The sequence below is a fragment of the Microcaecilia unicolor genome, chromosome 3, assembly GCF_901765095.1.
Source record: "Microcaecilia unicolor chromosome 3, aMicUni1.1, whole genome shotgun sequence".
Lineage (NCBI taxonomy): Eukaryota > Metazoa > Chordata > Amphibia > Gymnophiona > Siphonopidae > Microcaecilia > Microcaecilia unicolor.
The window spans coordinates 219698914-219723590 of NC_044033.1; the positions used below are offsets into that span (position 1 = coordinate 219698914).

Here is a 24677-nt window from a genome sequence, read left to right on the forward strand (position 1 = left end):
CACGGAAGAGAGTGTGTATGAACAACTTAAAAATCTGAAGGTTGGCATAGCCGTAGGACCGGACGGGATCCACCCCAGGGTATTGAGGGAGCTCAGAGAGGTTCTGGTGAGTCCTCTTAAAGATTTGTTTAATAAATCCTGAGAGAGACGGGAGAGGTTCCATGGGAGTGGAAAACGGCAGATGTGGTTCCTCTTCAGAAAAGTGGCGATAGGAAAGAAGCTGGAAACTACAGGCCGGTAAGCCTCACTTCGGTTATTGGAAAAGTAGTGGAAGTGATGCTGAAGGAAAGGATAGTAAATTTCCTGGAAGACAATAAGTTGCAAGATCCCAGACAACATGGTTTTATCAAAGGGAAATTGTGCCAAACGAATCTCATTGAATTCTTTGACTGGGTGACCGGAGAATTGAATCGTGGACATGCTATGGACGTAATCTACTTAGATTTCAGCAAAGCTTTTGACACGGTTCCCCACAGGAGGCTCATAAATAAACTTGATGGGATGAAAATAGGACCCAATGTGGTAAACTGGATTAGGAACTGGTTGGCGGCCAGACGCTAGAGGGTGGTGATTAATGGAATTCTCTCGGAGGAGGGAAAGGTGAGTAGTGGAGTGCCTCAGGGATCGGTGCTGGGGCCGATTCTGTTCAATATATTTGTGAGTGACATTGCCGAAGGGTTAGAAGGTAAAGTTTGTCTTTTTGCGGATGATACTAAAATTTGTAACAGAGTGGACACCCGGGAGGGAGTAGAAAACATGAAAAAGGACCTACGGAAGCTAGAAGAATGGTCTAAGGTTTGGCAATTAAAATTCAATGCGAAGAAATGCAAAGTGATGCACTTAGGGTGTAGAAATACACGGGAGTCGTATGTGTTAAGCGGGGAGAGTCTGATATGTACGGACTGGGAGAGGGATCTTGGGGTGATAGTATCTGAGGATCTGAAGGCGACGAAACAGTGTGACAAGGCGGTGGCCGTAGCTAGAAGGTTGCTAGGATGTATAGAGAGGTGTGACCAGCAGAAAAAAGAGGTTTTGATGCCCCTGTACAAGTCGTTGGTGAGGCCACACCTGGAGTATTGTGTTCAGTTTTGGAGGCCATATCTTGCTAAGGATGTAAAAAGAACTGAAGCAGTGCAAAGAAAAGCTACAAAAATGGTATGGGATTTGTGTTACAAGACGTATGAGGAGAGACTTGCGCACCTGAATATGTATACCCTGGAGGAGAGGAGAAACAAGGGTGATATGATACAGACGTTCAAATATTTGAAAGGTATAAATCCGCAAACGAACCTTTTCCGGAGATGGGAAGGCGGTAAAACGAAAGGACATGAAATGAGATTGAAGGGGGGGCAGACTCAAGAAAAATGTCAGGAAGTATTTCTTCACGGAAAGAGTGGTGGATACTTGGAATGACCTCCGCGGGAGGTGGTGGAGATAAAAACGGTAATGGAATTCAAAAATGTGTTGGATAAACATAAAGGAATCCTGATCGGAAGGAATGGATCCTCAGAAGCTTAGCCGAGATTGGGTGGCAGAGCTGGTGGTGGGAGGCAGGGCTGGTGGTTGTGAGGTGGGCCTTGTTCTGGGCAGACTTTTACGGTCTGTGCCCTGAAAATGGTGGAAACAAATCAAGGTCAAGTATACACATAAACTTTCACATATGAGTTTAAATTGTTGGGCAGACTAGATGGACCGTGCAGGTCTTTTTCTGTCGTCATCTACTATGTTACTATGGCAGATGACGTTTAATGTGAGCAAGTGCAAAGTGATGCATGTGGGCAAGAGGAACCCGAACTATAGCTAAGTAATGCAAGGCTCCACGTTAGGAGTCACCGACCAAGAAAGGGATCTCGGCGTCATTGTTGATGATACTTTGAAACCTTCTTTTCAGTGTGCCACGGTGGCTAAGAAAGCAAATAGAATGTTAGATATTATTAGGAAAGGAATGGAAAGCAAAAGTGAGGACGTTATAATGGCCCATCCGTGCTTCTCCCCTGCAAATACCCCTCTGACATTTCTCAAACTATAAATGTGAGTTTTTTTTCTCAAACGTACTTTTATGGGTTAGTGATCAATAAAGTTCTTGCAAAGGTTGGACATTATGACTCAAAAAAGGGGTAAAATGATGTACAGGTTAGGACATTCCTTTTTGTGGAAGTACTTTACTCACACAAAGCAAAGATGTCCTCAGGAAGCCTCTTTTTAAAATGGCTAAAAGTGTGTGTTTTATGAACCCTCTCCAGCTTATAATCGAAAAAGAAAAACGCCTATATTTCGACCCAAATCGGTACATGGGCGTTTTTCTCGCAAAGGCGCCCAAATCGGTATAATCAAAAGCCGATTTTGGGCGTTTCCAACTGCACTCCGTTGTGGAAACAAATAAAGTTGATGGGGGCGTGTCAGAGGCGTGACTGGGGCGTGGTTATCAGCTGAGGAGAGATGGGCGTCTTTAGCTGATAATCGGGAAAAAAAAAGGCATTTTCACCGCGATTTTGGGTCACTTTTTTTGGACCCTTTTTTCTCACGAACAAGTCCCAAAAAAGTGCCCCAACTGCCCAGATGACCATTGGAGGGAATTGGGGATGACCTCCCCGGACTCCCCCAGTGGTCACTAACCCCCTCCCACCAAAAAAAACCCCACTTTAAAAACTTTTTCCCAGCCTTTATGCCAGCCTCAAATGCCGTACCCACCTCCATGACAGCAGAATGTGTTCGATCCTGTCACAGCCTTTCCCTGGGTCAGATGTGGCTCTCGGGTGCAGTACAGGGTCACATCAGCATTGCATTGTGGTGAGTGTAGGGTATTGGGCTCCGTGATTTCATTAGCTTGTGTTACAGTCTCACGATGTTGGTAGTTGGTAGGCTCTTCTCCCATGGTGCTTTTCCCCCTGCCTACTGGGTCAGAGTGTGCCCTGTTGTGTTTCCTGTTGTAGTCCATGCGGTAGTGGCCATTTTTGTAAGCCAGTTTTAGTTCCCTTTCCTGTGTTAGCCACGTTAGAGAACTTAGTTCTTACCTTGAATGTGGCTGAAAGAGGGCATTGTACAGCATTCTGCCAGCTCTGACCTACTGCTAATCTCAGTACCAGGGAGACTCGTTGCCAGTGAGGCACAACCTCTGATCTGCAGTTGGGAGCTCAGCACCTGTGGTAAGGGAGCTATGCATGTGGGAGCTTTTTCTGAAGTCCACCGCACTGACCTAGGGTGCCCAGTTGGTGTCCTGGCATATCAGGGGGGCCAGTGCACTACGAATCATGGCCCCTCCCACGACCAAATGGCTCGGATTAGGACGTTTTTGAGCTGGGCGTTTTTAGTTTCCATTATCGCTAAAAAAAACAAACGCCCAGCTCAAAAACGTTCATTTTTTCGAAAATACGGTTCGGCCCGCCCCTTCACGGACCCGTTCTCGGAGATAAACGCCCATGGAAATAGGCGTTTGCGTTCGATTATGCCCCTCTCTGTGTACTGTAAAGCAATTATATGACTAAATCCGGTAAGTGGCTTTCAAACATCTCCTTTAAATTATATCAGATCAATATTCAAAGTGATTTAACTGGCCAAAAATAGTTAAATCACTTGCTCAGGGCTAACCGGTCAAATTCAATAGCTCTTAACCAATTAGTGCTGCTGAAAAGGTAAAATTATGTATCATACCTGATAATTTTCTTTCCATTAATCATAGCTGATCAATCCATAGACTGGTGGGTTGTGTCCATCTACCAGCAGGTGGAGATAGAGAGCAATCCTTTTGCCTCCCTATATGTGGTCATGTGCTGCCGGAAACTCCTCAGTATGTCGATATCCAAGCTCCATCCGCAGGACTCAGCACTTAGAGAATTACACCCACAAAGGGACACTCTGCCCAGCTCACCACCGCCGAAACGGGGGAGGGGAATTAACCCAGCTCATCCCCACACAAGTGGGGGAGGGGAATCCGTCCAGCTCATCCCCGCGGAGCGGGGCAGGGACACCACCCCGCCGATGCGGGGGGATCTGGCTTATCCTGCAACAGCAACCGCGGGAGGAGCTGACTGACTCTAACACCGCCGAAGCGGGAGGGGTACAAAGCTGCCCTACAGCCGCACGAAGCGGGAGGGAGCACCGGCAGAATTTATGTCTCAATCCAGCCCCGTAAAACGGAGGGGAGAGGAATGCAGCAGCTCACTGTATCACAAACTCATCTCAACTCTTGAAGAATCCAATTGAAAAAACTTGAACACGAAGTCCTCCTGAACAGGAACTGAAGACTAAACTTGAACCTGAAATGCAACCAGAATAAAAACAGTACAGATATCTGGGAGGGGCTATGGATTGATCAGCTATGATTAATGGAAAGAAAATTATCAGGTATGATACATAATTTTACCTTCCATATCATCATGCTGATCAATCCATAGACTGGTGGGATGTACCGAAGCAGTACTCACCCAGGGCGGGACATTGAAATCCCTGACCGCAACACTGAAGCTCCAAACCGGGCCTCCGCCCGGGCAGCCACAGTCAAGCGGTAATGCCTGGAGAAGGTATGGGCCGATGCCCAAGTTGCCGCCTTGCATATCTCTTCCAAGGAGACGGACCCGGCCTCTGCCATCGAGGCCGTCTGAGCTCTAGTGGAGTGAGCCTTCAGCTGAATAGGTGGCACCTTCCCCGCGGCCACATAAGCCGCTGCAATGGCTTCCTTGACCCATCTTGCCACTGTAGGCTTAGCAGCCTGCAGACCCTTACGAGGACCTGCAAACAGGACAAACAGATGATCCGATTTCCGGAAATCATTGGTCACTTCCAAGTATCTGATGATGACTCGTCTCACATCCAGATATTTGAGAGCAGAGTATTCCTCTGGGTAGTCCTCCCTACGAAAGGAAGGGAGACAGAGCTGCTGTTTCACATAGAAGCGAGAAACAATCTTGGGCAGGAAGGAAGGCACTGTGCGAATAGTCACTCCTGCCTCAGTGAACTGCAGAAAAGGCTCTCAACATGAGAGTGCCTGGAGCTCGGAAACTCTTCTGGCTGAAGTGATAGCCACCAAAAAGACTGCTTTCAACATCAGGTCTTTCAGAGATGCCCTCGACAAGGGTTCAAAAGGCGGCTTCTGCAAGGCTCTTAGCACCAGGTTGAGATTCCACGCAGGCACCACTGAGTTCAGAGGAGGGCGCAGGTGATTAACTCCCTTGAGAAAACGTACCACATCTGGCTGCGAAGCCAGGGAAGCAGCCTTCAGGCGGCCCCTGAAGCAAGCCAGAGCCGCTACCTGGACTTTAAGGTAACTGAGCGACAGGCCTTTCTCCAGACCTTCTTGCAGGAACGCCAGCACTGAAGAAATTGGAGCAGTGAAGGGAGAAAGTGAGCCTGCTTCACACCACGCTGCAAAGGTACGCCAAACCCTGGCGTAAGCAGTAGAAGTAGAGCACTTCCTCACTGTCAGCATAGTGGCGATGACCTTGTCTGAGAAGCCCTTCTTCCTCAGACGCTGCCGCTCAATAGCCAGGCCGTAAGACCAAAGGGGGAGGGATCCTCCATCACCACGGGACCCTGATGCAACAGGCCCTGCTCCACTGGCAGCCGCAGAGGGTCGTCCACTGAGAGCCTGATCAAGTCCGCATACCAGGGACGTCTGGGCCAGTCCGGACCCACCAGGATTATCCGGCCCGGATGCTTTGCCACCCGGTCTAGTACCCTGCCCAACATGGGCCAGGGCGGGAACACATAGAGAAGCTCCTGTGTCGGCCACTGTTGGAGAAGAGCATCTACTCCCAGAGATCGAGGGTCCCGTCCTCTGCTGAAAAAGCGCGGCACTTGGCAATTGGCCGATGACGCCATCAGATCTAGGCTCGGCTGGCCCCAGCGCTTCATGATGTCCAAGAATGCCTGAGCCGATAACTGCCACTCTCCGGGATCCAAGGTATGGCGACTGAGAAAGTCCGCCTTGACATTCATGACTCCGGCAATGTGGGCCACCGACAGCTGTTCCAGGTTCGCTTCCGCCCACTGGCATAGATTCATGGCTTCCTTGGCTAGAGGGGCGCTCTTGGTACCTCCCTGGCGGTTGACATAGGCCACAGCTATGGCATTGTCCGACAGGACCCGTACTGGCTTCAACGCCAGTACCGGGAGGAACTCCAAAAGCGCCAACCAAATGGCTCTGAGTTCCAGGAGGTTGATAGACCACTTTGCCTCTGCAGGAGACCAGAGCCCCTGCGCTGCCCTTCCCAAGCAGTGGGCTCCCCAGCCCGTCAAAGAGGCGTCCGTCGTGACGACAATCCACTCCGGGGTCACAAGAGGCATCCCTGCAGACAACTTGTCTGTCTTCAGCCACCAGCTCAGCGCCTTGCGCACTGCTGGGTCCAAGGGAAGGCGCACAGCATAATCCTCCGACACCGGAGTCCAGCGCTGCAGCAGAGAGTGTTGTAGTGGTCTCATATGAGCCCTGGCCCAGGGCACTACTTCCATCGTGGCCGTCATAGAGCCCAACAGCTGCACATAGTCCCAAGCCCGAAGCGGAGAGGCTACTAGAAACTGGTCCACCTGAGCCTGAAGTTTGACAATCCGATTGTCCGGCAGGAACACTCTGCCCACTTGGGTGTCGAATCGAACTCCCAGATACTCCAGGGACTGAGTCGGGCGCAGCTGGCTTTTCTCCCAGTTGATGATCCACCCCAGGGAGCTCAAAAGAGCAATCACCCGGTCCACAGCTTTGCCGCACTCTGCATAAGAGGGGGCTCGGATCAACCAGTCGTCCAGATAAGGATGGACTTGTACTCCTTCCTTTCGCAGGAAGGCCGCGATGACCACCATTACTTTGGAGAAGGTCTGCGGAGCAGTAGCCAACCCGAACGGGAGGGCTCTGAACTGGAAGTGTCGGCCCAGGACTGCAAAACGCAGAAAGCGTTGATGAGGAGGCCAGATGGGAATATGCAAGTACACTTCCTTGATGTCCAAGGATGCCAGGAACTCCCCTGCCTTCACTATCGCTATAACAGAGCGGAGAGTCTCCATGCGAAAGTGCCGAACTTTCAAGGCCCGATTGACCCCTTTGAGGTCGAGGATAGGCCGTACAGAACCTCCTTTCTTTGGTACCACAAAGTAAATGGAGTAACGTCCCTTGCCAAGCTGATTTTCTGGCACCGGAACGACCGCACCCAGGCGGATCAGATTGTCCAAGGTCTGCTGCACTGCCACAGCTTTGACCGGAGACTTGCAGGGAGAGAGAATAAACCCGTCTCTTAAGGGTCGGCAGAACTCTAGCTTGTAGCCATCTCTGATGACTTCCAGCACTCAAGCGTCTGAAGTTACCCTGGTCCACTCGCCCAGAAATGAGGACAGGCGTCCTCCAATCTGCACTGGGCCATGGACCAGGACCCCGTCATTGGGTACGAGACTCTGGGGGAGGACCGGAGGGCGCACCTCCGGGACAGCGGTCTCTGCGAAAGGAATGCTGCTTGGGGGAGAAGTTCCTCTTGAAGGAAGAGGGGGCAGAGGAGCCCAACTTGCCCGGGCGGTACCGACGGGCTTCCTGAAACCATCCTCTGGAGTTACCGGGGCGAGCACTGGCCCGAGCCCTGACCTCTGGTAACCTCTTGCCCTTAGACGTGCCGAGATCGGTCACAATTTTGTCCAGCTCGACCCCAAAGAGCAGCTTGCCTTTAAAAGGCAACTTAGCCAGGCGGGACTTAGAGGTGTGGTCAGCAGACCAATGTTTCAGCCAAAGCCACCGCCGCGCAGAGACTGTCTGAGCCATACCTTTAGCCGAGGCTCTCAAGACATCATACAGTAAGTCTGCCAAATAAGCCAAGCCCGATTCCAGGGCCGGCCAATCAGCCCTCAAGGAAGGATCCGAGGGGGAAGCCCGCTGCACCATCGTCAGGCACGCCCTGGCCACATAGGAGCCGCAAACTGAGGCCTGCAAACTTAAGGCAGCCGCCTCGAAGGACGACCTTAAGGCCGCCTCCAATCTTCTGTCTTGGGCGTCCTTTAGGGCCGTGCCACCTTCCACCGGCAACGCCGTTTTCTTAGTCACCACAGTGATTAAAGAATCCACGGTAGGCCAAAGAAAGGCCTCCCGTTCACTTTCAGGCAAAGGATAGAGGCGGGACATAGCCCTAGCCACTTTGAGGCTCGCTTCCAGGACATCCCATTGAGCCGAAATTAAGGTGTGCATGGCATCATGCATGTGGAAGGTTCTAGGCGGGCGCTTCGTCCCCAGCATAATGGCGGAGCCAACAGGGGCTGAGGGAGAGACATCCTCTGGAGAGGAAATCTTCAAAATGCTCATGGCCTGCACTAACAGGTTGGGCAAATCCTCTGAGCGAAAGATCCGCGCTGCAGAGGGGTCATCCGCTCCATCCGAGTGGGAATCCGTCTCCTCCAAGGAATCCCCAAAGGACCGTTGGGAGAACTCAGATACGCTGCCCTCATCTACATCAGAGGAGACAGAGTCCTTTAAGGCCTGGGAATCCACCTGAGGGCGTTTACTTCCGGGGGCCTCAACCCCTTTATCGGACAAGGGAGAAGGGGCAGCGTTTTGCATAAGGAAGGCCTGATGCAGCAGCAAAATAAACTCGGGGGAGAAACCCCCAGACTGTGCACTTCAGCAGCCTGGGCCACAGCCCTAGACGCACCCTCAACCGGCGCTCGCAAGAGCGGGGGAGAAACATGCTGTGCATCCAAGATGGCATTAACGTCTCCCAGCTCAAGGGCGGCCCAAGAAGAAGCCGTCCGAGCAGAGTGGCCGGCCAAGATGGCGGAGGCGAGCAGCGGGGGATGGGCATTTATGGCGGGAAAAACCGACGCACCGGAGGAAGACCCGGGACACTGACCGGCCTCCAAACTGACACCCAACAAGGGCGAATCAGACTGTAAGACCCCCGCATCCCCGCTAGAAGCGCACACGCGGTCCGGGGAGCGATTCTTCGCGCCCTCGCCCTCCGACGCCATAGGCCACGTGGAGATCGATCGGGGAACCCCCTGCCCGCTATAAAAAGGTAAAAATTACCTGCTTCTCGCTCCGAGCTGTAACGAACTGGTGTCCCAGTGAGTAGCTGCAATAAACGTTTAAATAAACGTTGAAATAAACGCCCTTAAGGACGTCCAAAATTTTTTTTTTTTTTAAACGGAGCCAGCGGGAGGGGGGAGAAAAGGAGGGACCTGGCGCCACTAGGTTTGCAGTTGCTCAAGAAGAGCCCTCAACCCCAGGTACTCAACAAAACCTAAAAATTAGGCTTGGAGACCTAGCCAGAGCTGCTGCTGTGTGTGACCACCACCTGCTGAGATAGAGAACATACTGAGGAGTTTCCGGCAGCACATGACCACATATAGGGAGGCAAAAGGATTGCTCTCTATCTCCACCTGCTGGTAGATGGACACAACCCACCAGTCTATGGATTGATCAGCATGATGATATGGAATATCCAGTTAGAGCCTATCAGTCTCATATCCAGCTATTTTGGGGGCATTCTGTGGTCTAAATCAGTACTTGACTGGTTAATTATATTCAGCAATTAATTGGCCAAAGTAACTGCATAAATAGTACAGATAAATGTCTATACGGTGCCCCATAGCTGATTACAGGCTGAATATCGCACTTAATGGCTATGCTTTATCCAGCTCCACATACCCGGAAATTCAGTGCTGAACCTCAGATATGGTTTGGCATTGAATTTATGGGAATACATTCCAGCAGTGGTCAGCAAAATGCTAAGCAACGCAGGCTGAATATCAACCCCTATATCTTTAAAATTAAGAGCAATATTTAGCCACTCTTGTAATCTGACGTTATTTTTGAGAAGTTAAGAAAATATTCTGTCTTCTCAGATATGGAGAACTGTATAAGATGCCTAGAGGACCAGTGGCCCAATGAAAAAAGAGATGTCTGCATCCCAAAAATAATAATCTTCCTTTCCCATGAAGAATCTTTGGGAATCATTTTGATGCTTATCAGCATTTTCTTTTTTCTCATCACTGCTGTCATTTTGGGAATCTTCATTTATTACAGAGAAACTCCTATTGTGAGATCCAACAACCGGAACCTAAGCTACATTCTCTTAGTCTCCCTCATGCTCTGTTTTCTCTGCTCATTGATATTCATAGGGCATCCTGAGAAAGTGACCTGCATTCTTCGACAGACTGCCTTTGGAATAACGTTCTCCATCTCTCTCTCTTCTGTCCTGGCAAAAACAATCACAGTGGTCATGGCTTTTCAGACCACTAAGCCTGGAAGCAAGCTCCGGAAATGGATGGGTTCCAGAGTCTCATACTCTACAGTACTTTCTTTTTCCCTTCTTCAAGTCCTCTTTTGCCTTGTCTGGTTGGGAACTGCTCCACCATTCCCACATCGTAACACGCAAACAGAAGATGGAACAATTCAAATTGAATGTAATGAAGGATCAATAATTGCATTTTACTGTGTTCTGGGTTACCTGGGATTTCTGGCTGGTATCAGCTTCATTGTAGCTTTCCTAGCAAGAAATCTACCTGACAGTTTCAATGAGGCCAAGTACATCACCTTCAGCATGCTGGTGTTCTGCAGTGTCTGGGTGTCTTTCATCCCAACATACCTGAGCACCAGGGGCAAGTACATGGTAGCAGTAGAGATATTTGCTATCCTGGCCTCCAGTGCTGGAATACTGGGGTGTATCTTTATCCCCAAGTGCTACATTATTCTGTTGAGGCCTGACAGGAACAACAGGAAGTATATTACAAAAAATAAATTGATGTAAACTTCCCTGAATGTTAAAGGAAAGCTAAAATAACAGCAAAATCTTAAATTCCAACTCATACACAGTCTGTCTAATATTCAAGGCCAGCTGTACATTCATGATTCTCAAGAGGGCTGAACATTCAGTCACTATCTGAGTAGATTATACTTTTAGTTTAAATGTATAGTTATGTCACGGTGACTACAATATCTGAAATATTCAGGACCTCAGCTTTTATATATAGTCGTTCTGATCAGTGGCGTACCAAGGGGGGGGGGGTGGGGGTGGTCCGCCCCGGGTGCACGCCGCTGGGGGGTGCCGCGGCGCGCACCTGCTGCGAGAGTTCGCTAACTTCTCTCGTTCGCTGCAGCTCCCTCTGCCCCGGAACAGGTTACTTCCTGTTCCGGGGCAGAGGGAGCTGCAGCGAACGAGCAAAGTTAATAAACTCGCAGCAGTTGCGCGCTGCGGCACCTCCCCCCCAGCGGCATGCACCCAGGGGGGCTCCTTTGCGGGAGGGGAGGTGGGTCCGCGCTGCATCGGGGGGGGGGGGGGGGGGGGGGGCGCCGCCCCTGGTGTCCGCCCCCCTAGGAACGCCACTGGTTCCGATTATATAGATTAAATGAAATACTATTGTCAACATTTGGGCTGAATATCTCCTTACCTCTGAGGATCTGATATTAAGCACCACATGCACTAGGCAGCATCCAGGTGCCTCAGTGTAGGCCCAAGTTATAGAATTTAGTTTAAACTTTATGTCAGTTCAGAAAAGAACAACAAACAGGAAAAATAAATATAACCTTCAACATGCAGGGGACAAACATCTCACATACTAACATGGAGCGAGGACAGCAATACACAGAAATAAAGATCACAGCAAACCATTCCTGGACAGTTATCATCCAGGTACTCAGCAATCCATCTTTATGTCTTTTTCCAGTTGAATAGCTTGGTTCACTTTCTGTCCATCACCCCCACCACCACAGTGTTGCCGCTAGTGGCGTAGCCAGACTGCCAATTTTGGGTGGGCCTGAACCCAAAGTGGGTGGGCACAAAATTTTCTCTCTACCCCCCTCCCCCAGCAAAATTTAGTCACACTTTTCAGTGAGCTTTCAGAGGCCAAAACCTCCTGCCTCAGGTCAGTATAATGCTGTTACGGTATCCTCTCCTGAACTAAGGAAGGACGTATTGGTCTCTGAAACTTTATTAACACAGGTACCATATTACTTTATCCTAAATTAAAAATAAAATTATTTTGTTTACCTTTGTTGTATGGCCATTTACTTTTTCTCATTGTGTTGCTCCCAGTCTCTAGATTCTGCTTTCCTTCGTCTTTCTCTTGCCAGGGTTTCCTGTCCATTCATCACCTATGGCTTTTCATCTTTTCCTCACCCTTGTTCGCCACATGCCCCTTCCTCTTATTCTCCAGTTTTTCCCTACTCTATCCTCTCCCTCTTTCCATCCAGCAGCTCCCCTCTTTCTCTCCCCATCCTTCCAGTGTCTCCCCTCTTTCTTTTGCATCCAGCGTCTCCTTTTTCTCCCTACCCTTCCATCCAGTGTCTTCCCTCTTTCTCTCCTTATCCTTCCACTCATCTACGCTCTCTCCTGATCCTTCCATCTAGTGTCTCTATCTCCCCTCTCCTTCTATCCAGTGTCTATCTCTCTACCCTTTTCTGTTCAGTCTCCCCCCTCTCTCCACATCCTTCTAGTTTCTCCCCTTTCTCTCTGCATCCTTTCATCCATCTCCCCTCTTTCTCTCCCTATCCAGCAGCTCTCTTCCCTCTAGTCCCTTCTTCCTCTTCCTTCCTTGTCCAGCAGCTCTCCAGCCCCTTACTCCTCTCCCTCCCATGTCCAGCAGCTCTCTCCCTTCCATCCAATCCCCTCCTCCTCTCCATCCCATGTCCAGCAGCTCTCTCCCTTCCCTCTAGTCCCTTGTTCCTCTTCCTCCCTTGTCCAGAAGCTCTCCAGCCCCTTCCTCCTCTCCCTCCCATGTCCAGTAGCTCTCTCCCTTCCCGCCAGTCCCTCCCATGTCCCAGCAGCTCTCCCTTCCCGTCAGTCCCTTCTTCCTCTCCCTCCCATGTCCAGCAGCTCTCTCCCTTCCATCCAGTCCCTTCTTCCTCTCCCTCCCATGTCCAGTAGCTCTCTCCCTTCCCTCAAGTCCCTTCCTCCTCTTCCTCCCATGTCCCAGTAGCTCTCTCCCTTCCCTCCAGTCCCTTCTTCCTCTCCCTCCCATGTCTAGTAGCTCTCTCCCTTCCCTCAAGTCCCTTCCTCCTCTCCCTCCCATGTTCCAGTAGCTCTCTCCCTTCCCTCAAGTCCCTTCCTCCTCTCTCCCTCCCATGTCCCAGCAGCTCAGCCATTTTCCCTCCAGGCCCGCCCATCCACAACCTTCGCGCGCTGTCGCTGCCCTTTTGTCCAGAGGAGGCAGCGTTCAGCGTTTCCTTCCTGCCCTGTCTTTTCCCGCTGGATCGTCCCTGCAAGTGGAATCCTTCTCCTTTTCGGCCGTCGCGCTGCGCTGCCGTTCACACAGGCAGCTTCGCTCTCCCCCACCGCGTTCATCTGGCCCTAACAGGAAGTGCATCAGAGAGGGCCAGAATGGATGTGGCAGGGAGGAGCGAAGCTGCCTGTGTGAACGGCAGCACAGCACGACGGCCGAAAAGGAGAAGGATTCCACTTGCAGGGACGATGGGGAAAAGACAGGGCAGGAAGGAAATGCTGAACGCTGCCTCCGCGGGACAAAAGGGCAGCGACAGCGTGCGAAGGATGAGCGGGCCTGGAGGGAAAATGGGTGGGCCTGGGCCCGTCCAGGCCCACCCGTGGCTACGCCCCTGGTTGCCGCTGACCTGCTACCACCCCCTATTTTTTAGCATCTTGAAAAAAAGCTATCCAGAAATTCAATGCTGAAGGCCTGACATGGTCTAGCATTGAATTTATGGATTTAATGTAACAGGAGGTTAAAAATGGGAAGAAAAATTAAAAATTACTTACCTGGGGTCCTATGTGGGGCTTGGGGTCATCTTCAGGGTGTTGGGATGAGGTTGCTGGTGGTACATGTGCTGTGGAGGGTAGCGCTAATTATTTTATTTTTCTTTTACAAGGGGAAGTGCTGGAGGAGCGTTTCAGTGCCGTTTTGGGCGTTTTTTGGGTGAGATGGCTGGTTTTAGGGGGCCCCTGTAAGGCCGGTTCTAGAGGAAGGTGGTCAGTCGAAGTCCGGGATGCTCTGGCGTTCCCGGTAAAGAAAGGAAGAGGAGAGCAAGTTTGGGACTGTTTCGGCCAGTGGGAAGAAGCGCTGTCGCTTCCGTGGCTCGGGGTTGGTGGGGAATGTCCCCGGGCCTTGCAAAGTGAATCAGGCGCTCCCGTGGTTGTCGGACCCGTGTTTCCAAACGGGGGCGCGTCACATGCACGAATTGGCGACGCGCATTCGCGAAAAAGCTCCGTGTAGGCCGAAGCCTGGGGCTAAATTTTAGGCCCAGACACGGAAGTTTTTTTGTTTTGTCTCCGTTTTGGAAACCGGAGGACCAGAACCAGCGGGGGTCTTCGCTTAAGGGAAAATTCAGCTTTCAGGTAGGGGGGTCGCATGACCCGAAATTTTAATTAATTTAATTTTAAATTGCAGAAATTGCGTTTTTTATTTTAAAAAATCAGGGTTTTAAGTTATTTAAATTTGGTTTTTGGATTTGGGGTCGGGGAATTTTTTAGAATTTTTCTGCCGAATTGAATTTTAAAATTTTAATATTTTTAGGGGGTTTTTGAAGGGGTGGTTGTTAAAGGGTTAAATTGTTAAATTCGATGGGGTAGGTTTAAAGGGAGGAGTTTGAATTTTTGGGATATTTTTAAAATTATTTTGGGATTTTTAAAGGGGTTTCCGAGAGGGATTTAGTGGGACGGGTGGAAAATTTAGGTATTTTTAAATTTGGAAAATATAGGTTAATAGGGAAGGGAAAGTTTTATTATTTTGGAAATTTGGGGGTAATGAAGTTTAAGTTTGAGGGTGTTTTTGTTTCATTTTTTAGTTGTTCCATTATTTCCTATGGGGAATAATGGAAAAAAAAAATGGAGATTTTGCACTGCTGGTCAAGATTCCGCCAGTCAGAAGTGAAACTTTGAATTTTGAGGGCAGCAGATGATTGGCTGAGGGGTTCCCGGAATCCAGCCGAAAGCTCCGTATCCTTGGATACGGAGTCGCTGGCGATTGGGAGAAGGAGTTGGGATCTGGTGAGGAGAGGTTGTGTTTTGGTGTGGCTGGTGGTGATAGGTGGTTAAAGGGTGAGTGGTTCAGGGCAAGGTTGGAAAAGTGAATAATTTGGCTGAAAGAAGTGAGTTATGAGTGAGTTGGTGAAGAAGGGTGGATAAATGCTGGTTGTGTAAAATTTGTATATATAGAATTAAGTGTGATCACTGGGATTACTGGGGGGGGGGGGAGTGATTGTTGGGTGTTGAGTGGGTTCCTGTTTGTCACCTGATCACTCCTTTTTTAGTCTAGGGCTCATAAAAATAAGGTTAGGTTTTTTTAAACTAGGGAATTATATTTATATTTGTTTTAAGGTTAAATATTTCCAAAGTTTTGATAGAGTTAAAAAGTAATGTCATTTAGTGGGAGTCCTTGAAAGGGAGAGAGGGTATTGCTTCCTTTTTGGTTGTTAAGGGTGAGGTTCAGGACGAAGACAAGCCGGAGAAGTGGAACAACTGAGAACACGGGCCCCCACGCAAGAAAGACCAGCGACTTACTAAAAGAAGCGTAAGAGAGAGACTGCATTGTAGCACACTAAAGACTGGGACATTTGAAAGAGGAAAGGGAGAGGGTAAAATAAAAGGAAGGGAGTAGTACTTACCTGGATCCAGGAAGGTGGGGGTGGAAATCCTGTAAGACACAAAGGACACACAAAGGATCAAAATCCTTATATATATATATAATAAATTCCTGAAAAGAAATTTGGAGTGATAGGAAAGAATAAATACAAAAGTGGGTATACTTATCTGATTTTGGGTGACGTGGGAGAGTAACCTGTGGTAGAAAAGAGAAAGAAAGTTGATCTCATAATTTACATTGCAAACTTTATACACTGTTTGATTTAAATTCCAGAATGTTAAATTAAATAAGTAATTAAATTTCTTCTCTTATGGTGTTGGTGTTTCTTGTTCTTGACACTGGGAAAATCTTGAAATTAGTTTAAATTCCTCTCCCGCTTCAGAAGTAGGAGAAGAGGTTAGTTTTTGTTGTCTCTACCTCACCCCTGGGTACTGAGTTCTGGTAAAGCTGTCACGACTACAAACATCTGGCGAACTGGGGTTCACTTTTTCTCTTATATTGCACCCAGGCGGGAGGGACGGGCCAACATTAACACTGGTGGCAGTCAGCAAAATGATGGTCATAGCTGGTTTTATATCAGCCCTGATATCTTACCAGATAGCTCAAATGCATCTCTAGTGCTATGGACATCATGATGTGAAAAAATGTTTTTAGATCCATGTGAAGAATGTGGTGAAAGTGGAGAACCTTCAGGTACCCCACAGGAGGCAGACCATGGAGCAGATGTGGCTGAATTCATCTCAGATGATTATATATATGTGATAAGACTTGGCCTGAGGCTTTGATTTGTTTACAAAATGTGCTCAAAGTATGATCCATCTTTAACACCAGAGCAGATTGTATCATGGGTCACATTAAAAATTGTCTTGACTGAATAAAAACTCATGTTGCTTCTAAAAGCAGATGCATCAAAGATTCACATGAAAAGGGTCATATGTTGGATCTGGTATGTGCACACTATCCCTCTTTGTTGACTTTTTGTAACTGGGAACCAGTATTATGGTCAGACCATTACAGTTGTTCATTTACTTTGAATTATTTTTCTTCTAAATCAATTCAAACTCCTGTTCGTAAGACCGAAATGGATAGAAATAAAATAGACAAATTATTTGATTGGTCTTCAGTAATTCCATTTTTAGATATTTCTGAAACTAGTTTTGAAGTTTTATTTTTGACTTGAAATTCTATGACCTCATCAGTTATCGATCTTATTGCTCATGAATATTGTAAACGGGCCCACTGTTCCAGTATGTGGGGGGAGGAAGCCACCTCCCCTGAATAGACAGATCTCCACAAATTGCCACCAGTGGATACTTTAAAATATTCTTTTATTTTTCAAGTTAATGACAAACACTTCAGTCCAGAGCCCTGGGTTAGGGCTTTCCCAGCAGGGCTGTTCTGCCTCTCTTAGTGTACATGCCAGCAAACACAAAGGCTCTGCCCCTTTCTTGAAGGGCTGCAATAGTCCTTTGAAAATCCCTCCTTTTCAAAGTCAGTAGCAAAATCAGTACTTGCCTGCAAGCAGGGTTTCCCCCTCCTGCCCAAACAATTCTTTCAGGTTCCACATAGTCCTTCCAAAATAATCAGGGTGTAGCTTGGGGGAACCAGGCTTGTAACTCTTCAAGCAACCTCCCCCAACAGTCAGGGTTTCCTCACAGCAAACAGGTCTAACCCAAAAGAGAACAGACTTCTCTCTTTAAGCAGGTTTCAATCAAAACAACCTTCAAAACAATATGGATTTTCAAACCTTCAGGTGCGGCTCTCCCCAGGCTCTCAAGCTCCCATTCCTTTCTGGTTTCTTCTCCCTGCTCAGCCTGATTAACCCCCTCTTCCATCCAATCCCTCCAATCTTCCTCCTGCTTCTCACCCCACCCCTCCCTATTACAGGTGGGCAGCGTGATATACTGATTGCGGGTCCAGGGGAACTGTGGCTCCTTCATTCTCCCTCCCTCTTGTAGTCAGAGACGGTATATGGCCAGCTTGCCTATCCCCTGGGCTCTCACTGCTGGGACTGGAAATGCATTCTGGGAGATGTAGTTTAGGGTTTTGCTGCTTCATTCTATATATCTGGGAGGTAGCCTTGTCACAATATGAAGTAAAAGTTAGTTGGAGAGTTAGTTTTTTTCCTGCAAAATTATTGGCACTGAAAAAATATTGTCATTGTCTAGAATGTAAATAGAAAAAGCAAAAAATGTGATAACAGTTAAATAGAAACAGTTATTAAAATAGTATAAATGTGGCTTAAATAAGGCCAAAAGAACACGTTACTCAACCTCTGTAGGTATTGAAAAGCCGACGCTTAGAAAGTTATTTGAACTGGTTAATTTTAATCTAGCGTCTTCTTTCTCAACCAATGCTGTTCAGTCCTCTGATGAAGAGTTAGCTGTTTACTTTGAGTCCAAAGTGAAATTTATTCATTTCATAAGTGTTCCTATTTGTAGTTTGCCAAAACCTATATCAGATTTGGGTGATGTGCTAGCAGACAGATGCTAGGTCTCTTTTGACCCGGCTTCTGCCTTTGCACTGTTCCCATTAATTAATAGAACATCTTGTTCCAATTGTCCTTTAGACAAACCACCTTCTTTTTTATTGAAGGATCTATCACTAGGGTTAGTTTTTTGATGGCTTTATATATTAATACGACTCTAGCAAATGGTTTGTTTTCATATGATGTGGGAAATATTGTGTTAACTCCTGCAACTCTAGACCAACTTTTAACTAAGCTGGTTGAGTTTGTAGTTAGTTCACAGCAAATTATAGTGAGAGTTTCAAATTACTTCATGATTCCCAACATGGGATTAGACCCCTTCATAGTACTGAGACTTTGCTGTTATCACTGATCTCTGAGGTGAAGAAAGTTCTCTGTTGAGGCAGTAATATTTTGCTTCTACAATTTGACATCTCTGTAGCTTTCAACACAGTGAACCAGGCATTACTATCCATTTCATTTTGAGCATTTATTTACTGCTCAGACCTAAGTGGTTTAGAACTTCACTTTACATTTACTTTACAGACACTGGGTCTGCTCACAGTCCAGGTAGTACATTGTACTACTGTTGTACCTGGGGCAATGGAGGGCTAAGTGATTTTCCCAGGGTCACGTAGAGCTGTACAGGGAATTGAATGTGGTTCCCCTAGATCTCAACCCACTGCTGGACATCAGGTAGCAGCAGGAATCAAACCCAATTCCCCAGGTATGCAACCTGCTACACTAACCATTAGGCCACTTCTCCACTCCTAGTGTCTGATTTTGGTTTGGTAGATTTAGCTTTCACTTGGTTCAAATTATTTTTTAACACAAAGACAATATACAGTATTAAATGAGGGTTCTTTTTCAGCTCCTTGGTCTTCACCTTGTGGTGTGCCTCAGGGCTCTCCCATTTCTCCTCTATTGTACAATCTTTACATGAGCACATTGGGAAGATTATCTTTTGGTCCTGATGCAAGGTTGTGGTCCTACGCTGATGACATTTTCCTTTTAGTTCCAGTAGATTCAGTTGTTGACAGCTTTTACTCAAAGATAAACATTTATATTAAAAATATTGTAGCCTGGTCTAGAGATATGCGACTTAAATTAAATAAGAATAAAACAAAGATTCTTTGGTTTACTGTGGATTTTTATTGTTCTAGAAAATGGGCATTCTCATAGGGTGGATCAGGAGTCCAGATTCTTAGGTATGACTCTTGACTCCTCATTTTTGATGGACTCACAGATAAAAATGTAGTATGTAAAGCATATTTTAAACTTAAACAATTACGACTATTATGGTCATATTTTTTAAATGATCATTTCAGAGTAATTGCTCAACTGTAAGTCCTAACACTGATCGATTATGGTAATTCTGCTGCAGTTCTCGGTATGAGAGAGTCTGTTCTCTACTGGCTAAGATGCATTGGTTGCCGGTTCAGGCTAGAATTTATTTCAAAGTTTTATGTTTGTTTTTTTGGTTTCTAAATCTTTATACGGTGCTTGTTCAGTAGATCTTTTGGATACTTTCAAGATGCTAAAAAATAGGGGGTGGTAGCAGGTCAGCGGCAGCACTGTGGTGGTAGGGGTGATGGGCAGTGGCTGGGGGCCCTCCGATAACCCTTACTGCCAGGGGCCCTGATCACTGTTAGTCCGCCACTGCCCTTACCCCTTTCCAAACTCCACCCATCTCTCCTGTAATCTCTTACTGCTGCTGTCATGCTATTTGGGACAATACAGTATAATGAGCCCACTTAGTCCAACACCATTGTCTCCCATAAGATGTAATGAGGAAATCACCGTTTTCATTTTGTGAAAAAAGGGAGATGGTATTACTCTCTATTCCCCTTTCAATCTGAGACTCAGTCATAGGTCTCTCTATTTCACAGTTGCCAAAGAGAAGCAATTTTAGATGTTTTTCAGATTATGGCATCAAATACTGGCACAGCCCCCTCCTGCTCCTCCATGTCTTTCCAGTATAACAACATACTAATTCTGATGACTACAGGGTTGGAGGAGAAGGGCAAAATACACCTAGTGCCAATCCTTGATCCAGCTCAGCTGGCACAAAAATCTTTACTAAAAACTTTGTGTCTGAAATTTAACTTCAGTCTTCTACCTCTAATTGTTCTTGGTTTTCTCTCTGTCCTCACATTCCTTCTTTTAAGGATTCTCTTTCAGTCTTCTTCCCATGCCATCATAATTTCTTTCTTCTTCATCATGTATATTTGAATCTCCATGGTTTCTCTCATCTCACTTTCTTCAATTCTCACTCCCTCCTTCACTTCTCATCCTTTTCTCCCTTTCATGTCTGTTCTCTCCACCACCCTTTCCCTCGGCCACTCTTTTCCTAGTCGCACACCGGTACTCTCAGAGATTCCAAGAGTGTCCCATCCCAATACTGGAGATTTACCATCGCAATGTTGAAGATTGAAGCCAATGAGTGAGATTTTTCTCACGGGCCCCAGCCATGTCTAAAATTAGTTCTGGCAGATGCACATTCGAAAAACTGACATATTCCAATCAATAAATAGAAAATAAAATTCTTTTTTCTAACTTTGCTGTCTGGTCATTTATTTTTCTTATTGTTTTGGTTCTAGGCTCTGGTTTCTGCTTTCCACTTTCTTCTCTTAACTGTCTTGCCAGTCTCCTCATCCATTTGGCACTTCCTTTCTCTCCATGTCCACCATCCATCTTCTTTCTGAATCGCTATCTATCTGACCCAGCATCACACCTGTCTTCCCACCAGGTTGACCATCTCCCAGCTCTGTGTCTCTATTCTTGCTCTGTCAAACAAAACTCTTCTGTGCCCCTAGTTCTCCCTCCACCCAAATGCCAGCATCTCTCTCTCTTTCTCACTCTCTCTCTTCCGTCCCTCCTGTCTCTCCTGGCCAGCAACTCTTCCTCTTTTCTCTCCCTCTGCACCCCCCTCAGTGGTCCAGCTAGTGTTTCTTTCTCTTCCCTCATTCCTACTCTGTATCTCCTGTGAAGGACCAGCACCTCCTTCCTTCTTTCCCTGCAGGTCCTGGCACCTCTCCTGTCTTGCCCTCCTATTTCCATCTCTTTCCATCTCTTCCTCACCCTATTTATTAGATCTCTCTCTTCCCTACCTGACCTTCCTGTCCAGCACCTATCGCCCCTCCTTGCCCCCCCCCCGATGCAGCACCTGTGTCACTCCTTGAACCCCCCCCCCCCACACACACACACAATGCAGTGTCTCTCTCCTTCAGGTGGTTCAGAGAGGGGCAACGGGAATGATATGGGGTTTGTACTGTGTGGCATTTGGGGAGAGACTTGGGGGCCTTAGGATGTGTGCCCTAGAGGTGGTGAAAGATATGGGTGATGTAGTGCAGATATTCAAATGTTTGAAAGGTATTAATCTACAAACCTTTTCCAGAGACAGGAGGTCAGTAGAACTGGGAGATATGGACTGGGGTTGCAGGGGAACTGACTTTGGAGGTAAATTTAAATAAATAGGGTGTGGATGCCTGGGGTATCCTTCTGCGTGAGGTGGTGGAGATGGGTTTGATATTAGAGTTCTGGAGAGTGTGGTATGGAGATAGGGGAGTCCTGTATGGAGAGAGAATACAATCAGACAAACTTGGCAGTATATGGGTGGCAACTCCAGTGGTTGGAAAGCACAGCCAGTGCTGGGGAGACTTCTACAGTCTGTGCCCGATCATGCCTGGATGGATTTGGATGGGCAGCAGTGGGGTTTTGATGACAGTTTCAATAGTTGGAGAACAATGCCAGTGCTGAGCAGACTTCTACAGTCTGTGCCCAGAAAATGTTAAGGACAAATCAAGATCAAGTATACATATGTATTATTACATCCTATCTTATGCTATGAGTTTTTCTTTTTTGGGCAGACTGGATGGACCATACAGGTCTTTATGTGTCGCCATCTACTATGTGACTATGCAACTGTTTCTTAAGATTGAAGTATACTATTGATCCTGATCTGTCTTGCAAGATATCATGGGGGTAATTCTTAAAAAGACACTTAAGTCTTTTCTTCATGTTCAATTGTGAAGTGCTGCATACGACTGGTAGCGCTATAGAAATGATTTATAGTAGTAGTAGTAGTAAGTTAGACACCGGGATTAAATGGGTAAACCATGAAGAAGATACAGACTTTGCAGAATACAGTTATCCTTGAATTTTGCCACTCACACAATTTTGATCATATCACTCCTTTGCTTAAAAGCCATCACTGGCTCCCAGTTGAATATCAACTAAAATTTAAAGATTTTGCTCCTCACATTTCTGGCTTTTCAGATGGGGTCTGTAAGAAAGAAACTGGAGCAAAAGGAGAAACCTCTGTGGGCCCACCCCCTTTCCCTCTTATTTCAAGGGAAAAAAGTTAGTGAAGAAAATTCAGTGACATGAAGGGTTTCCCCAGCAGAGGGCACTGGGACTCACTTATGCCAGGAGGAGGAAGGGATGACCGAAGGGGGCGGAATAATCCAGAAAAAACCCTTGTGGTACCGCCAAGTGGGGGAGAGGCTTCCTAGGGAGGAGTAGTGTTACCACCCCTCTCGGCTGGACTGTAGTGATGTGCTCCCAGATACCTGATGGTTGTAGTCGTGGCGAATATCCAGGGAACACACACTCACAGCCGAGGGAGTGGAACAAATAAACTAACCTCGTCCTTTACTCTCAAAGAATAAAGGAGGAAAAGAAGCTAAATTTAGGATTTGTTCCTGAACTGGAAGGACCAAACTTTCAGATTTGCAAATTTTCTCTTTCTTTATTGAATACAAATGCAAGCAAATTTTCATTCAAATAAACTCAAATTCACAATTAGTGTGAAGCTTAATAAAACTGCAATAACATATTCAACATTCAAATGTAGAACTACATGTATACCCTTAACTTTGTCTGTTTCACCTAAAAAGGCGGAAAAGAACCTTTTCAGATAAGTATTTAAATTGTCTTTTATCAAAATCAGATATTTGGGGTTATTCTCTTTCCTGATGTAGAAATTGGTCTCTTTGTGTGCACTATTGGTGTTTTTGCAGGGATCTCATGGATTTTTAATATCTGATGGTCTGTTCCTTTGTTTTCCCTTAAAATGTTGTGAAAAAATAATATATTTCTTTCAACACCCTTGGCAATGTCACTTAGCTGTGGTTGAATTTATTTAAGTGATGTCTTTCTTGCGTTGGAGCTCATCTGGAACCCTTCAGAGGATGACTCCCCCAGATTTCTTCTCGCTAAACCTCACTTATAAAGAAAATAAATGGAAGCAAGACCCTTGAACTCCCTCTGTTCTTGTTCAGGCTCTGGTGACTATTAACCAATTCTCAATACTGTGGCCAAACTCTCTAATTGAAATAAAATAAGTTAAAGGTTTTCTCACTACAAAACCTATTTCTCATTGTTGTTTCCCTAGTCTAAAATCCAGCAGGCTTCAACATTCCATCTCACAGACTTCACATAAAAGCATAACTTTTCCCTTCACAGCTATCAGATCAATCTGGAGAATACAGCACACTCAGACAACAGCAGTGCTGGATTTTCTTTATTCTAAAGTCAGATTCCAAACCTTGCTTGCACTGAACTCAGAACTCTCACAAACAACACACCTTCCCCCCAGACACAGCTTAATGGCTTCTTTCTTCAAATCACAGATTCACCTCTCAGTCCTTCCCCTGTGTCAGAGTTAAAATCCTTACACACTTTTTCCTGACACCCTTATAGTTTCTTTCACTTAGTATAACTACCAGCAGAAATCACAGTCTCTCAGAACCTGAGTCTCAACTGTTTTCCCCTATTCTAAAAAGAGTAGGCAGCCATGTGTCCACTTAATACCTGAGCCTACAGACTCTCATTCCACCTTCCATGACCTTAAATTCCCTTAGAACTTAACCATTCCATTCACTGTATGCTGGGACATACATACCTCTGTTTCACTCCAAACCAAACTAAATTTGGTTTAAAACTTCTCACAGCTTTCTATTAGTACAGCTCTCTCCCACCCAAAATACATCAGTTTTTCCCCACATGTATTCAGCAACACAATCATGAAAAAGGCAGTCTGTTTATTGAAGTACTCACTTTTAAGCTCAAATCATCTCATTCTCAGCACCAAAGCTCACCTTCACTCACTTTCAATATTAAAGTACCCTTTTTCAATATTACATTTCACTTTAAACTCACAAAATCCATACTTTTATTCTTACTTTTACACAGATGCACACTATATGTTTTTTCTTTCTCAATCCATGTTCACAGCCCTGGTCTCTCTGCTCACTCCAGTAGTCTCCAGGGTTGCCAGGTGGAAATTTTTTTTCCAGCCCAATCCAGGCCAAAAAACAGCCCAAAACCCGCCCAAACAGAAACCCCGCCCCTGACACCCCCACCCCCGCGTCATCACCCCCGCCCCCGCCGTCATCAACCCCGCCCCGCCGTCACCGGCCCCGCCTCCCACGTCATCGGCCCCGCCTCCCCGTCATCGGCCCCGCCTACCACGTCATCGGCCCCGCCTCCCCGTCATCGGCCCCGCCTCCCACGTCACTAACCCCGCCCAAAACGTCACTAACCCTGCCCAAAAAACGTCACTAACCCCGCCCCCCCCGCGGCCGAAAAAACCGCCCTGAAGCCCAAAAACAGCCCAAAAAAACCGCAACCCACCGCGGGCAAAAATTTCCCGTGGCGGGTCGCGGAAAACCGCCCAATTGGGCGGTAAAACCGCCCACCTGGCAACACTGGT

The 24677-nt window shown here is 47.0% G+C and overlaps 2 protein-coding genes across 2 annotated transcripts in view; both read left to right on the top strand.

Annotated features, from left to right (window-relative positions):
- The window catches only part of LOC115464380 (vomeronasal type-2 receptor 26-like), a 72103-nt gene extending 61391 nt beyond the window's left edge, over positions 1-10712 (top strand). Inside the window, exon 5 of the mRNA XM_030194766.1 lies at positions 9808-10712. Within this exon, the coding sequence (XP_030050626.1) occupies positions 9808-10712 (905 nt within the window). The remainder of the gene's footprint in view (positions 1-9807) is intronic.
- Positions 10713-11525: 813 nt separating this feature from the next.
- The window catches only part of LOC115464381 (vomeronasal type-2 receptor 26-like), a 75425-nt gene continuing 62273 nt past the window's right edge, over positions 11526-24677 (top strand). Inside the window, exon 1 of the mRNA XM_030194767.1 lies at positions 11526-11594. Within this exon, the coding sequence (XP_030050627.1) occupies positions 11526-11594 (69 nt within the window). The remainder of the gene's footprint in view (positions 11595-24677) is intronic.